The sequence below is a fragment of the Lineus longissimus genome, chromosome 9 (assembly GCF_910592395.1).
Source record: "Lineus longissimus chromosome 9, tnLinLong1.2, whole genome shotgun sequence".
Classification (NCBI taxonomy): domain Eukaryota; kingdom Metazoa; phylum Nemertea; class Pilidiophora; order Heteronemertea; family Lineidae; genus Lineus; species Lineus longissimus.
This window is the reverse complement of record NC_088316.1, coordinates 8,264,971-8,280,324: the sequence shown is the minus strand read 5'-3', so window position 1 is coordinate 8,280,324 and position 15,354 is coordinate 8,264,971. Positions and strand designations below refer to the sequence as shown.

Below are 15,354 nucleotides of genomic sequence, written 5' to 3'. Positions count from 1 at the left end.
ATTGTGTGCCCTTTTCATCCTTGCCTTTCATGATTTCGCCGACATCATGCAGATATCCTGTTATTGTCGTTTCCTTTGCAGTGTGGGTAAAGCTTGATGAATTGGACATTGCTGCAAGAAGAAATTATGAAGTTGTGATAACATTGGAGCAATTGCAGGATCAAGCTTTATCTGTCACAATTAGTGGGATTTTCAGTGGTAAGAGGAAGGTTTAACAGTAGCGTATGGTAATGCCTGCATGATCAGAAACAATGTTGTGGAATGCCTCTGTGTGATGTTGTTTGTTGAACAACTCGTGGGTAAGAATATGGTCTAACTGAGCATGAATTCTTGTGCAGGACCGCAGGGCAATGGTAAAAGAATTTTTTTTACAAATATTAGTGAATCGCTGCAGTTGGTTATCAATGTTAATGTCAAAGTTAAGGTCGCCCATAACTATTGATTGGCCTGAACACTGTTGGAGGAGAGTTTCAATGCCAGAGTTAGCATACGTGGGATGAATGTAAGCAAAGGTCACAGGAGTGCCATTAAGTTCTATTTGCAGGAGTTGTGATTTGGTGTCAGCAAAGTTTACCTGTTTACTGATGTTTATATCTATGTGTTTGCTATTGGAAATGTAGAGAATGAGACCAAGAGTTTCGCTAGCAAAATCTAGTCTTGATAATAGGTGGAAGTTAGGTATCGCCAGGGCTTCATCTGGAATTGCTGAGGAAAGTTTGGTTTCGGTAAAGCAGAGGACATCACAGTTTTGAATGTTAAGGTCATATTGCAAGTCTATGTTGTGTTCACCGTGCAGAAATCCATTGATATTGAGATACATTATTTTTATTTCCTGCTGAATCATTCCCTTTAAATTAGTGAAATGAGGCTGATGAAGGTGTGTTTTGCATAAAGAATGTGTCCTCGTTGAGGCTAGGTCTTCCAATTTGTCTTGGGACATTTGCATCTGCTGTGATCATTAGAGAACTATTGAATGACTTGAGGTAAACGTCAGTAAATTTTCTTGCCCGTGTTATGGCAACATAGAAGCTTCCTGCTGGTGCTCTGCTTTGACGGTTTGATGATTTCCAAAGTGGGGTGACGTCATGTGCACGTGAGCTGAGCGGCAATGTCATTATTGTTTGGAACACCGCCCGTACAGGTCACGATCGGTTCTCCGATCGTACATCAGCTTCACAGTTCCTACATGGCGTTGGGGTAGTAGGCCTATACCTTTGGGTGAGTATATACCGATTCCGTGGTTTTACCCGCATTTAGACGACGGTAATCTCAAGACATTTTGTTTTCGAGATAGACCGTAGGCTTAGACCTTGCTACGTGCTCTGGGTCATTCCCCTGCTATGTGTCTGGGGAAGGAAACTAGACAGTAATCTTAGGGCAGTTCCTGCTTCTGTAGATAGGCTGTGAGACCTTGCTATGTGCTCTAGGTCGTCCCCCTGCTATGTGTCTGGGGAAGGAAGCTAGACAGTAATCTTAGGGTAGTGTTTCTGCTTCTAAAGATAGGCTGTGAGATCCTGCTATGTGCTCTGGGTAATCTTAGGGCAGTTTTTCTGCTTCTGAAGATTATAAACTGTGTGAGACCTGACTTTGTGCTCGAGCTTATCCCTTGATATATGACTGGGAATTTAGTTGGTAATCTTGCGGCAGCAGCTGACTTAGTCGTAGGAGAGACTTTTCTGTGTGGTCTATTAGGCCGTTCGTGACAGATTCATTTAAGACAACGTTTTATGTCAGTTACTACGGCGAAGGATAGACTTTGAGTGTGAGACTCGATCGGACTCTGAGAGAAGTCTATATATCGTATGTTGAATCATGGACCTATAATAGGTCCATGGTTGAATTCACCATGGGCAGTGTGCCAGGGTTATCTCGAGCAGCATTTACGCGGTTTTTCTTCCTGTGAGGAGTACCATATAGGTCCATGGTAGTACGGGGGACAACGCTTGGGCTTGCAAAATCCAGACGATGGCCTTGCTATGCGTTACATTGTTCCACTAGTGGAGATTGAATAAGCGCCCAATTAATCCTTCGGGTAGATCGTTATCGATTGTTCAAATGACCAGTAATGGACAGAGTACTTTTATTCAGTCGGCATGTGCCAACAATTCATCGTGTAACCATGTTGTAATCAAGCTTGCCTCAGGCATGTCAGGTGTGAAAAGCTTAATAGAATTGATCAGCCAAAATGACAAAGGCCCAGGGCCAGACAATACCCGCCAGCACTAAATGGTTCCGATGCTTGTCCGAAATTACATGAATGTATCACGTGACCCGAACACGAGGTAATTTATACAACTTGGAGGCCCTCACATTCATAGCTCATTTTCACTCTGGGGTTCATTCCGCGAGATGCAGTCCTCAGGCTCGGATCGTACTGCTTCGGCCCACCCCTCTACACCGGCGGTATGGTTGAAGGAGGGACACTCCCTACGTGGCAGAGACATGTTCCCGGTCGCCGCGCGCTTAGTTCATCCGGACGAGGTGGATCCAGAGAATTTCGCCAGTCTGTCAAGAAGATACCCTCTTACATCGTATTCTTTCGACGACCTGGGCAGTGAATTCAAAAAGCTTACTGGGTATGACATTACGGTAAGTTGTGCTTGCCGGTTTCTAGTAAGTGGAGGACAGCTCGGGCATGGGTCATCCCCCCACCTGTAGGTATTCTGCCCACGGCCTTTAAAGCGCGACTTTTACTAGAATAAAAGTTTATGAGTAGGTCTCCAGCATAACATATAATGTGTCTCTAGGCTACCATGTAGAATATACCTCCAAGGGGTATCTAGCCGGACTTCTGATTCTATGTTTCTTAAAATTTAAACGATTCAGTAAATTGATTTGCAGGCGGTCCTGGGCATGGCACAGATGGATGACAGCATTTGCAACCGAAGCCTAACAGTCCACCATGCAGTGCTACAGGCAAACTTGACAGGAGCCCCTGCGGGCCAAACCCTTCAGGCATGTCAGGCTAAGGAGAAAGGCCAGAAGAGGGTAAGCAACGTTTTCCTGCTTAGACGTTTGATTTTCGGGTTATATTTTGCATAGTTGAGAGGGGATTCCCTATAAATGCAAATTTGCTCGTTATTCCAATGATGTCCCAACCGAATCTTCATGCACTCTTTCCCCGGGGAGTATAAATTTGCTGTCACGTTCACTAAGGCATAATGAGGTCAGCTCCAAGCAGCGGGGAAGAAAAAAAAAAAAAAAAAAAGGCAGATTTTATGGTAATATATGCCGTGGTAAAACACCTTTTCCTGGGGATATATTATTCTCCCAATCTATGAATGACATGTCGGGCAGGGCCCCGAGCAGGATTCCTACTTATAATGTAAGGTCAATACAAAACATCATTAGTAACTGATCTTTCTCTCGTTCCTTTAGAAAGCCCCAGAAGCCGCTGCAGGGGCACCCCCCAACGTGGAGCAGGGAGCTGACAATAACAATGTCCCGGCGCCTCACGCTGATAATGAGGATCCAGCAGTACGTCTAAAACTCCTAGAAGGGGAGGTCAAGCGCATAAGACAGACGCAAGAAGGCACATCAGTCCAAACAGCCCTCTCTCAGGTGAGAACCTTGGCTTTGCGGACAACAACCCCAAATGGCGTCCTCCTAGCCTCCCTCGAAAGCCTTTATGACACGGCTGTAGCCTCTGATCATACTGACAAGGAGCTGTACAAGATTGCTCTGAAGGTCAGTAGGGAGAACGATAAATCTGGTAACTTACATGGGCTTGTAACACGGCTTTTGGGTACTGAGGGTGCTAAGAAAGCCCAATCTGCAGTTGACGCCTGGAAGAAGTCTGTTAAAAAAGGGCCAGAAAGATGCCAAGGAGAAGCCTCAAGACAAAGATATTGATAAGAATAACGATCCCAAGAATAGTAAGGACAAGCCAAAAGAAAGCAGTGACGTTCTTATGCAACTTATACCTTTGTTGCTTCAAAATAATGGTGGTTCATCCTTTAGAGGTCGTGGCAGGGGCAGGGGCAGGGGATTCTCTAGGCTGTGTTACCTCTGTAGGTCATCTGAGCATTTTCTGGCCTCTTGCCCCCTAAATCTCCAATCGAAAGTCAAATCTGAGCATAAATAATTGGTTTCAATTCTGTCAAAAGAAGAAGTAATGTTGAAAAAAACAAACAAACAAAGCAAAACAAATTTTGTAGTAAGCGCCTCTGGTTGTTGACTTCAAACGTCATCACTTCAAGTAAAACTATATAGTGCCTAATGTCTTGATACCAATGTGCCTCAGTTGGGAAAATTTTCAGTAAACTTTAAGGTAGTGTTTCGGTTGGATTTCTTTTCCTGTTCTATGGGGTCACACTGAACCCCGGTGAGCGGGAGAGAGAGGTCCGACCCTGGCACTCGCTTTGGTGACCTTTCCTGGTTCTGAATTTCAGTCGAGGTTCCAACCCGACAGATGGGAACTCAACACCGGATTCGATCCTCTAAAAGCTACTTCCGAACGTAGGTCACCAAGGCGGACCGAGTGTCGGGGTTCGGTGCCCTCTCTCTCTTCGCCCACTGTGCTGTTACTAAAAGTTTGGGATGTCAAAGGTCAAAAACTGGCAAGACTGTCTTGACTCACTCTCCCTAAGAGACCCTAATTCGTTCGTAGCGGGGCAGCTACACACAGAAAAGCAAAACTGGTCCATACTGCTCGATCAGGTTAATGATAAAGATTCTAAGTTGGTGGAAAAGTGGATTTTCAACGAAGTTAAAATAGTGGATTTCTTTCAACCTTTAAAGGGTTACTTCAAAGGGGAATTCTATTTTCCTGGCGGCATGTGATTCCCAGGGTAAAACTCTGGTTCATCACGTTGACTGTGAATTTATGACAGACCTGAAACCTCTTTGCGCATGCCCTCTACGTTTGGCTTATAACACAGTTGTAAGTAAAATCTCCCAGATGAAATCCATCTTCATAGCTTTGGGTAGATGCCGCCCCTGGGGTCAGATCCTTGGTAACCCGGCTATCTCCGAGGATATATCCATTTATCAGAAACAAGTCAAAGTGGAACAGAGCAAGGCTCATGTGACCTCCAAACAGGCCAAACCCATTTTCATATCGAAGCTAAGGTTGTTGGCGCTCTACTTAGAGCGTCACTTGGAATCAGAATCGGAATCTTCCGAATCATTTATCTTTGCTAGAGACCAGGCCCTATTCAAGCTTTTATTTTTTGGGGGCGACCGGTCCCACGATCTTGGACTGATGCTCTGTCAAGAACTGAAGGAACTCCCAAACCATGAGGGCTTCCTTATCAGGCACACCTGGGGTAAAACAGCCAGAATTGATAGGCCCAAGGTTTTCTCGGTTCTAAGGTGTCAGGACAAATCTTTATGCCCAGTGGAGGCTATAGAAAGGTATTTTTCTGTGGCAAAGTCCATTGGTATCAATCTTGGGTGTGGTTTCCTGTTCCGTCCAGTGTGGAAAGGCCAAGTGTTAAACAAGCCACTCTCATACGAAGCGATATACGCTAGACTTAAATTCTACGTGCGCTCCCTTGGTATTGACGAGGGGGAAACCCCTCACAGCTTCAGAGGAGGTTGCGCAATATCTCTTCACGCAGCCACAGGTGATGGGAGGGACCTAGGCGCCGTGATGCAACATATTGGCTGGACTTCAGAGGCATCAGCTAAGCATTATACCAGGGCAGATTGCTCTAACCAGACCCGTTTGAATGCCAGGCTTATGCACAATCTAAATATTGTTTCTCAGGCTGAACAGGATTTTGTCAATGAGAGAAGTCTACCAAATGCCTTACCACGTTTGTAATTTCTCGAGTATAGGCCTGGGTATCCGGTGTCATGCAGTTATACAGGCTACCCACAGTCGAGATTAATACGGTCTCTGGAGCAGTAATTGCATGCAGACTTCCTAGGCAGTCCAGTACATATATATATAGAGCAGTTGTAATTCTATTTTGTGTTAAAACCTATTTCGTAATAAAGCCAAAATATAGTTGATTTACTTGTTTCCTGTTTTCTATGCTTTGTTTATATGTATGAGTTTGGGGATGAGTTTGGGATAAAACTCTGTATAAAACACGCATACCTGCTGGGCAGGGGTTAGCGTAGTCAGTCTGTGTGGGTGGAGATTCGCAACATCCCCCAATCTTATCAGCATAACATGCATGTGATGGCGCACCACTTGGAATAGGTATATTTCCAAAGTGGGGTGACGTCATGTGCACGTGAGCTGAGCGGCAATGTCATTATTGTTTGGAACACGACAGGGACAGATGTGACGAACGGATGTCGGAGAGGAACAAACTGTGCTCCAGATGAGGGATTCTATTCCAAGGACAGTGTGATCTTACCCAAACCGCCCTCCCTTGTCTGCTTGGGACTCAAGTGCGCTCTCTCTGCATGTTGTGCAAGTTGCGATTCGCAACACCCCCCAATCTTATCAGCATAACATGCATGTGATGGCGCACCACTTGGAATAGGTATAGTCCCTTTGGAAGTCGATAATTACTTCTTTAAGTGTTAAACCCTGGGCTTTGTGACTTGTTATTGCATATGCTAATACCAGAGGTAATTGCCGTCGTTTTATTTTAATACTATTTTGGGGATTGTCCGAAAGTTTGAAAGTGGTATTTGCTTTTAAAATGGGCACTGCCCCAGGAATGTCAGGTGGTGTGTACTTTGTTCTAGCAACATTCGCTGTACGCACGCCTATGTTGGATGGGAACTTTATCCACACAATGCCATTTTGTTCATCTACATGCACTACGTAATCTCTCACACCATTTGTTAGGCCGTCTTGTTTATTCAAATTGATTGTAAGCATGACAGGGCATTGTTCTTTCAAATTTAGAACAGAGGGCAAATGGCCTGTTTTGCTAAAGGGTAGTGATCAGACTTTGTTTCTGTCATAGCTGTTGGCATTAAAAACTTTGTCCTCTGCAATAAAAGTTGTTGGTGGAGTGTGTAGAAGATGTTGCAGTTTGTGTTCATTAATTTGCTGACAGCGAATGTTGTCAAGGACAATGATTGCAATGTCACCAGTCATGTATGGAGCATTGTTATTTTCATTGGGACAATTTTGGATACGTTCTTTTAAATGTTTGACATCATCATTGGTTAGGGCCTCATGGCCCTGTCCAATTCTGTCACATAAATGGGAAAATGCAGGGTCTTCCAAAGAGCGCATATTTTGATCTAATTGGTAGGCTCGGAAGTATACCTTCCATTTGTTGACTGCAGTAAACTGGATACCATTGGGGCGTGTAAATTGTTTAAAAATCCAACGATCTCGAACAGGTGGTAATTGCTAGAAATCCCCAGTGCATATTACAGACAAACCTCCAAATGGATCTTTCTTCTTGCCTGTAATATCCTCCAAGCGAGTGTGTATTTTATGTAGTTTATTGGCCCCGCACATGGAGATTTCATCAATGCAGAGTAAACGTACATTCTCATACTTGAATGCAAGGGTCACATTGTTTGAAAATATTGATTTTTGGTGCATGTCGTCTTGGGGGTACATTCCAATGGCACTTTCAATGGTTACACCATCAACTAGACGTGCTGCAGTTGCTGTAGGTGACATTGTTAAAACAGTGTCTTTGTTTAGGTTATCACCATAATTCATTAACAGATATTTGGCCAGTTTTACCAGAAGTGTGAGAAGGTAGGTTTTGCCTACCCCAGCTCTCCCTGCAATGTACAAATGAAACGGCTTCTCTTTGAGTTTGGGATCTTTTAGGCGTTGTACAATATCATCAAATATCACACGTTGTTGTAAGTTCAGGTTTCGCGTAAGTTTACAAATAGACAACCTGTCAGGTAATTTTGATGAACTACTGTCCTTGGGGTTGTTTGTCAACGAGATGAAGTGGTTGATATCCTCGTTTGAGGTTTTATCAGGAGGCTCTAGTTCTGTATCAGAATCATTGCCTTCATCGTCATCTGAAGCATTTTCAACGGGTTCACCATTGTAATCCTCCATGGCTGTCATTATATTGACCAAAATGTCACGATTTGGCTCAAACTGCTGACGCATAGCTTCTATCAATTGAAAGTTCTTTTCAAATAACTGGGATAGAGTTTGATGTTGATGACTGTGAATTTGTTCGTTTTCATTCGTGAAGGGGTGAAACAGTAGCAACAGGCCACGTTTAATTTCATTGTCTTCCTTTTTATTCAGATAATATCTGATTACTATAGGCTTTGTACGTTTAGATATAAAACCCATGTTGTTCTTCAATGGAAAGCTAGGATTTATATTTTTGGGTTCATCAGTTTCAGCATTGTCTAAAATACTGTCATCAAGATTTGCAGTACCACTGCAAGGAAAAATGTTATAATCTCTTGCAAATTCTGCTAAACATATTTGTGAGAGATTGTCTGGTCGGTTTCTGCAATAGTCAATGATATTGTTGTGGAAAGGGTTGTTACCTTCCTCTAAGCTGTCTATGTTTGGACGTAACAAGCCATCACGGTGAGATGGTTTGTTTACATTGATGAATCGATGAGTTCTTGTGCTGTAGCACATGGGAAGGCCTAGCATACGATAAATTGCCTCGGGCCTGGATACCTCACGACTATTGTCAATGGCTCGGCCGAACATTTTCATTTTGTTGTCTGGGGTTTGACCATACTTTGCACTTTCTACCTGAATTTGTTTGAGCAGGCGTGACAATCCACTTTCACCCTTTGTGAGATAACCTAATATATAGGCTACACATGCATATTCGTCAATGATGAAGGACAAGTCCATGTTGGCACCATGGATGTCAAGAATGTTTCTATTGTAATTATTTGTGAAGACGTCTCGACAGTCTCGTTCAAGGAATACTTCAGAACCGCTGCCTTTGCTTGCAACTGATGTGCTTATTGCATTGATGTAATCATCATCTGTCATGTTTAGAGCAGTCAGGTATTCGTCAAAGGTGTAATTGGCGAACCTTGTGAAATTGACAGTAGTGTTGTTGCAGTTGGCCTCATATGTTTGTCGAAGTATGAATTTTCGTATGTGCTTGTAGTTGTTGCACCATTGTTGGTAAATATCTGTGGGAACGGTGTTCACATCAGGGGCATCAATGATAGTAGTTTGGCGCATTGGAAATTTAGGAAAATTAAAGCGACAACCATGGACAGTTAGTTTTGGTGCATTATTTTGATCTGCATCGCATGCATGGCCTTCTGACGGTTGTATGGTTCTTTGAACACTTCTTTCGACATGTAAAAGTATGATTATGGGTCTGGAAAAATTTCACTGAAGAATACAAGGGATCATTTGCATTTGGAAGGACTCCAGATATTATTGAGTCTATCAGTTGTTAGCCCACCTCTTAGCAGAGGTGAGCTTATCCCATACCGTGGCGTCCGTCGTCCGTGTCGTCCGTCGTCGTCGTCGTCGTCGTCGTCGTCGTCGTCGTCGTCGTCGTCGTCGTCGTCGTCGTCCGTCGTCCGTTAGCAGGGCACGTTTCGTAACTGTTAGAGCTATTGAGTTGAAACTTGGTACACATGTACCCTTATGTAATGACACCTTGGAGACCAAGTTTCGGTCCGATTCGTTTCATGGTTTGGCCACCAGGGGGCCAAACGTTAAAAGTGAAAATATGCAATATCTCCCTTAATAGTAGTCGGGAAATTTTGAAAAAAATATGGTAGGTACTTCTAGCAAAGGTGCATCATATATCCTCCGGGTTTTTGATTTGATCTCCTTTTCAAGGTCACAGAGGTCAAATGGTGTAAATTGGCCGTTAGGATGTAACGATGGCACGTTTCTAAACTGCAATGACTATTGATACCAAATTTATTACACATTTACCCCTTAGTCAGGTGATCTCAGGGACCGAAGTTTGGTCCAATATGATTCACCACTTGACCACCAGGGGGCAAAATCCAAAAACCTTAAAAGTGTGATTATTCCTTAACTTCTTGCTCGATTGCCACCAATTTGATATCATGGGTACATCTAACCACCATACAGTATATGTCACACAGGTTTTTAATTTGACCTTCTTGTCAAGGTCACAGAGGTCAAATGGCATAAATTCGCCGTCAGGCTGTAATTATGGCACGTTTCTTAACTGCAATGACTATTGATCACAAATTAAGTACACATGTACCCCTTGGTCAGGTGATCTTAGGTACCGAAGTTTGGTGCGATCTGATTTGCCGTTTGGCCTCCAGGGAGGTGGCCAAATCCTAAATTCTTCAAAATGCCATTATTCCTAGTAATGACTTGCCCGATTGGCACCAATTATATATCATAGGTACATCTAATTCTAACAACCATTCAATGTGTCACCCGGGTCTTCTTTGATTTGACCTACTTTTCAAGGTCACAGAGGTCGAATGTACTGTAAATTGGCCATTTTGGGGAAATTGTAATTGCTTGGACCTACATCAAACCTAACACTACATGACACAATACCATGCTCTTTATCCATCTTTCCTCCACATGAGGTGAGCACAATGGCCCTGGCCATTTCATATACATTTAGTTTTTGATTTTTCACTTTTGTCATACTTGGAGATGGGTTCCTTTGACTCATCTGTTAACCATAGTAGAGAATGAATGTGAGGTGCACCGCGGTGTTGAAATTCTATTCGAAAGAAGTAATCTTCAACATGATATTTGCCGAAGATGTTACTTTTGTTGAAGGAATTAAAGAGGGTTCGAATCCGACTATTGAAATGCATGACGGTGTCTACCATATTTCTTGATACAAGTTTGCGCTTGTCTGCCTTTGATAATGTGTCTATGTCCGGCTGCGAGGCAATTATACCGCGTTCTTTTTGAAGAAGCATTTTGATAAGATCCGTCCAATGTAATTCAGCTGCACTTAGAGTGAGAAACAAGTTTGGCGGACCTAACTGACTGATCATTGCTAAAACTTTATTTTTACATTCCTGAAAGTAAGGGCTTGTGCCACGTATATTCTTGAAAGCACGATAACCAATGTCAGAATGTTCAATATCAACTAATTTGGCCTTTTTAGCTCACCTCTTAGCAGAGGTGAGCTTATCCCATACCGTGGCGTCCGTCGTCGTCGTCGTCGTCCGTCGTCGTCGTCCGTCGTCCGTTAGCAGGGCACGTTTCGTAACTGTTAGAGCTATTGAGGTGAAACTTGGTACACATGTACCCTTATGTAATGACACCTTGGAGACCAAGTTTCGGTCCGATTCGTTTCATGGTTTGGCCACCAGGGGGCCAAACGTTAAAAGTGAAAATATGCAATATCTCCCTTAATAGTAGTCGGGAAATTTTGAAAAAAATATGGTAGGTACTTCTAGCAAAGGTGCATCATATATCCTCCGGGTTTTTGATTTGACCTCCTTTTCAAGGTCACAGAGGTCAAATGGTGTAAATTGGCCGTTAGGATGTAACGATGGCACGTTTCTAAACTGCAATGACTATTGATACCAAATTTGGTACACATTTACCCTTTAGTCAGGTGATCTCAGGGACTGAAGTTTGGTCCAATATGATTCACCACTTGACCACCAGGGGGCAAAATCCAAAAACCTTAAAAAGTGATTATTCCTTAACTTCTTGCCCGTTTGCCACCAATTTGATATCATGGGTACATCTAACCACCATACAGTATATGTCACACAGGTTTTTAATTTGACCTTCTTGTCAAGGTCACAGAGGTCAAATGGCGTAAATTCGCCGTAAGGCCGTAACTATGGCACGTTTCTTAACTGCAATGACTATTGATCACAAATTAAGTCCACATGTACCCCTTGGTCAGGTGATCTCAGGTACTGAAGTTTGGTGCGATCTGATTTGCCGTTTGGCCTCCAGGGAGGTGGCCAAATCCTAAATTCTTCAAAATGCCATTATTCCTAGTAATGACTTGCCCGATTGGCACCAATTTTATATCATAGGTACATCTAATTCTAACAACCATTCAATGTGTCACCCGGGTCTTCTTTGATTTGACCTACTTTTCAAGGTCACAGAGGTCGAATGTACTGTAAATTGGCCATTTCATTTAAAAATTTGACGTCATATTTCTCACGGTTAACTTTTGACTTACGAAAGAAGGTTGATATGGAGCGTTTAATTTCTAGTTTTTCTTTGATGAGGTAAAGGAAAAATAAATAAGTTGTATCTGAACGAAAGCGGTCATCGATGCCCAAGATACGTTGTTTGAGGTAATTGGAGAAACTTACACCAGATTTTTGAAATGTTGAAATATAGCCACCAGTGCCTTTCGGAAAAAGATGAGGGAATGCCTTTTCCTCCAGATATTCTGCAGTTTCCCAGTGTTGAAAGTTGCCTTCATGGGCAGGAGCAATCTTGATAGTTGACATGTTGTCTTTATGGGGCTTGCTATTTTGGGGATTTTTAGACAGAACTGGCTTGTCAGCTGCATCCATTGCTTCTTGTTGATTGATGATAGCTTCTGCAACTATGTCACTGAAAGATGCTCTCTCATTGCTAGTGGATACCTTGGAGAAGTCATCCAGCACTGTGTCATCGGTTATTTCTGTTAAGTGTTCTGGCATCTCATAGGATTCAGATTTGACATGTTGGTTGTTATTGTCCATTGGCGACAGTGAACCTTCAACAGGACTATTGTTGTCGGTGATTGCTAAAGCTTGGGTTTCTTGCTGACTTTTCCAGTCCTCCTGGAAAGTGATGCAGTCAAGTGCATGACGTAATTCATCATCAATTAGTTCATCATTCAAATCAATGTTGTTGAAGTGTGGGTTGACTGTTTTGAAATATTTGTAATAAGTGGCTATTTTGTCCTTTGAAACAACTTCTTCAACATAATTGCCCTTGTATTCAGGCCTTCGTTTTAGGGCAACTGGTAATAGGGCTTGATCTACAGGTAATACCTTATTCAAGGTATCTTTCACATTTGCCTCAACACATATTAGAGGGCCATTGATTTTAAATTCCGCTGAACGTGGAATGTGAGCTACACGAATGAATGGTATAATCAGTTTTAGCTTATGCGCCTCACATTTATTGAGGTGCATGTCGGATGTTCTTAATTTCTCTGGCAAAGGAGGTACTTGGAAATTATACTGCACCTCGTTGCAAGATGGCGTGCGTCCTTTTTTCAGCGTCCTTTCGCATGCCCGGCAAATATAATAATTACCATCAAATGATTTAGTATATGGGTTACCATTGTTTGAATCATCGTTTAATATTACACTAGAATATACCCGTGGCGCGGGCTGTTCGAGGAATAAAAATCGGATTGTGTGGGTGCTGGTATGTTGTGGGTTTGGTGTAAATGGGGTGCTGGTTTGTGAGTAAAATCTCCGGGCGTTATCTATATTTACGTCAATGGCGACAGTGGTATATTGATATTGATAGATGATATGTTACTCACAGTCATAAAATTTCCACTGTTTTTCTGTGTAAAATGTCTCCAGTGTTGATGTTGTTGCTAACAGTAAACTATGATGTGGCCTTACTGGAATCCCCTACTTACTTATACTTCTATCAACAACAACACACAACTGCTGCAACTACCAACTGGAAGACATTTTTTCCTGCACCTTAGAGGCATAGTCGATTAATATTCATACTAATTTATATTTATGACGTCATTCTCAATTTTCATTGGTTCTGCCAAATAAGGCTCGACGAATGAGCATCGATGATAAGTCTTCCGGCAACAAAAACACGTGCTTAGTGCAATGACAGTTCAGAAACATTTAGTACAGGGTAAACCATAATGAATGTAACAAAATGAATGTTTTGGATTGTATATTATGGTCCGTATATCATGGTCCATTGGTCCAGGGCCATTATGAGGGGGGGGCACACCCCTCTTTTCCCAAATCTGCATGGAAAACATGAGGTCTCAGGGAGGAGGGGGGGGGGGCAGTTCTCAGCCCACACTATTATTACAGGGCTTTGTACAGCCCTTCGAGTATAATACGCGGGGGGGGGGGGCTGGTGATGCGAGTGGCGATGTGATGATCAATTCTGTTCTGGATGGACAAATAATTGCAAAACTTGCCCTTTCAATTAGTTGAACAGGACGTCATCATAGGCTACATGTTGCCAGTAGGCATAATGTGGAAGAGAAGTGATATAAAAAAAAGTATGTAGCCTAGGCCTGCCCTAGGCCTAGCCTAGCTAGTATATATAGCCTAAACATGAGATTTTCTCCGCTAGGCCTACATGAAGCCTACCTATCTGGCTGTAACATGCACATCATCATGACAATTGTCATAGCCAGCCTCCCTACACTGCATGTAAGTAGTCATCATACATACAGATGTCACACAGGACCACAGGCATGTAGGCCTACATCATGTACACGGTCTATACTACATACCTTTCTGACTTGTATGTTGGCCGAAATGATGGTCTAGTGCTTCGTGCCACACACTGAACTTGCATGCATTGGCAATTTCATACGACCGTATGACCTCCTTCATTCGATCTTTATCTTTAGAATACTCATGAACTTGAATAAGACCATGATATAAAGAAATATCATGATCCCAATAGGCCTGCCACTGAGGCTGAATGACAGGCTCTTCCGCCATTTTGAACTTCCGCGAAAAATGTGACAGATAAACAGTGCCACGTGTGTATCTATTTTTATAACTATGTCACGTGACTATGCCTCTAAGGTGCAGGAAAAAATGCCTACCGTGATCATGAAAACTGGACTACAAAATGCATGATATTGTCGCAATGACGTTATTCAAAGTACTCAAACATACCTATTAACCTCCCTTGTGTAACACTACATATTATCAGTTGATAATGGATGTCAGTAGAGGTAAAACCAGGCTTATCAAGGCGTTCAACGCTAACTGCAACTCGTCAATAGTGATGTCACGTGACTATGCCTCTAAGGTGCAGGAAAAAATGCCTACCGTGATCATGAAAACTGGACTACAAAATGCACGATATTGTCGCAATGACTTTATTCAAAGTACTCAAACATACCAATTAACCTCACTTGTGTAAAACTACATCATGTCAGTTGATAATGGATGACAGTAGAGGTAAAACCAGGCTTATTAAGGCGTTCAACGCTAAGTGCAACTCGTCAATTATAATAGTAGATATTGCATTTGTTTATTTGGAATAGTGCTTTTGCCACTGGTACAGTTTGTTTTGAATTTAACTACAGCTGCCCTTGATTTATATCGTAAATCGCTGACACGTATATGAAAGCATTATGTGTTTGTTCTCTTAACAGTTTTCTTAATTTTTTGAAAGGAACTACAAGAAAGTGTGTTCTCCAAGGTGTTGTTGGAATCATCATCATCATCCTTGTCATCATCAAGAGAATTTGGCAAATGTGGTTGACTTTGACATTCAGCATTCGCCTGCTCCTCACTGGCATTAGTTTTAATGTTATTAGACGAAATATGTAACACATTGTCTGAAGTTGGAGTTGATGAGGATGAAAC

General features: G+C 42.5%; 2 protein-coding genes across 8 annotated transcripts in view; both read left to right on the top strand.

Annotated features, from left to right (window-relative positions):
- LOC135494137 (kelch-like protein 8) overlaps nucleotides 1-15,354 on the top strand; it is a 322,348-nt gene that overhangs the window by 14,827 nt on the left and 292,167 nt on the right. The gene's annotated exons all lie outside the window — the stretch shown is intronic.
- LOC135494141 (uncharacterized) lies at nucleotides 1,974-5,879 on the top strand. 2 transcript variants are annotated; one of them, XM_064781947.1, is made up of 4 exons: nucleotides 1,974-2,589; nucleotides 2,842-2,988; nucleotides 3,379-3,561; nucleotides 4,392-5,879. In XM_064781947.1, exons 1-4 carry the CDS (start codon nucleotides 2,350-2,352, stop codon nucleotides 4,572-4,574), a joined length of 753 nt encoding a protein of 250 aa, XP_064638017.1. In that variant the 5' UTR covers nucleotides 1,974-2,349; the 3' UTR covers nucleotides 4,575-5,879. The 2 variants fall into 2 exon arrangements, with proteins under 2 accessions (XP_064638017.1, XP_064638018.1); XM_064781948.1 differs by lacking the exon at nucleotides 2,842-2,988.

Excerpts from the sequence above, each read along its gene's own strand:
- LOC135494141 (XM_064781947.1), top strand. The coding sequence starts at position 2,350 with ATGCAGTCCTCAGGCTCGGATCGTACTGCTTCGGCCCACCCCTCTACA. Across the intron at positions 2,590-2,841 it reads TTACTGGGTATGACATTACG|GCGGTCCTGGGCATGGCACA; the intron begins GTAAGTTGTGCT and ends ATTGATTTGCAG. Across the intron at positions 2,989-3,378 it reads AGGAGAAAGGCCAGAAGAGG|AAAGCCCCAGAAGCCGCTGC; the intron begins GTAAGCAACGTT and ends TCGTTCCTTTAG.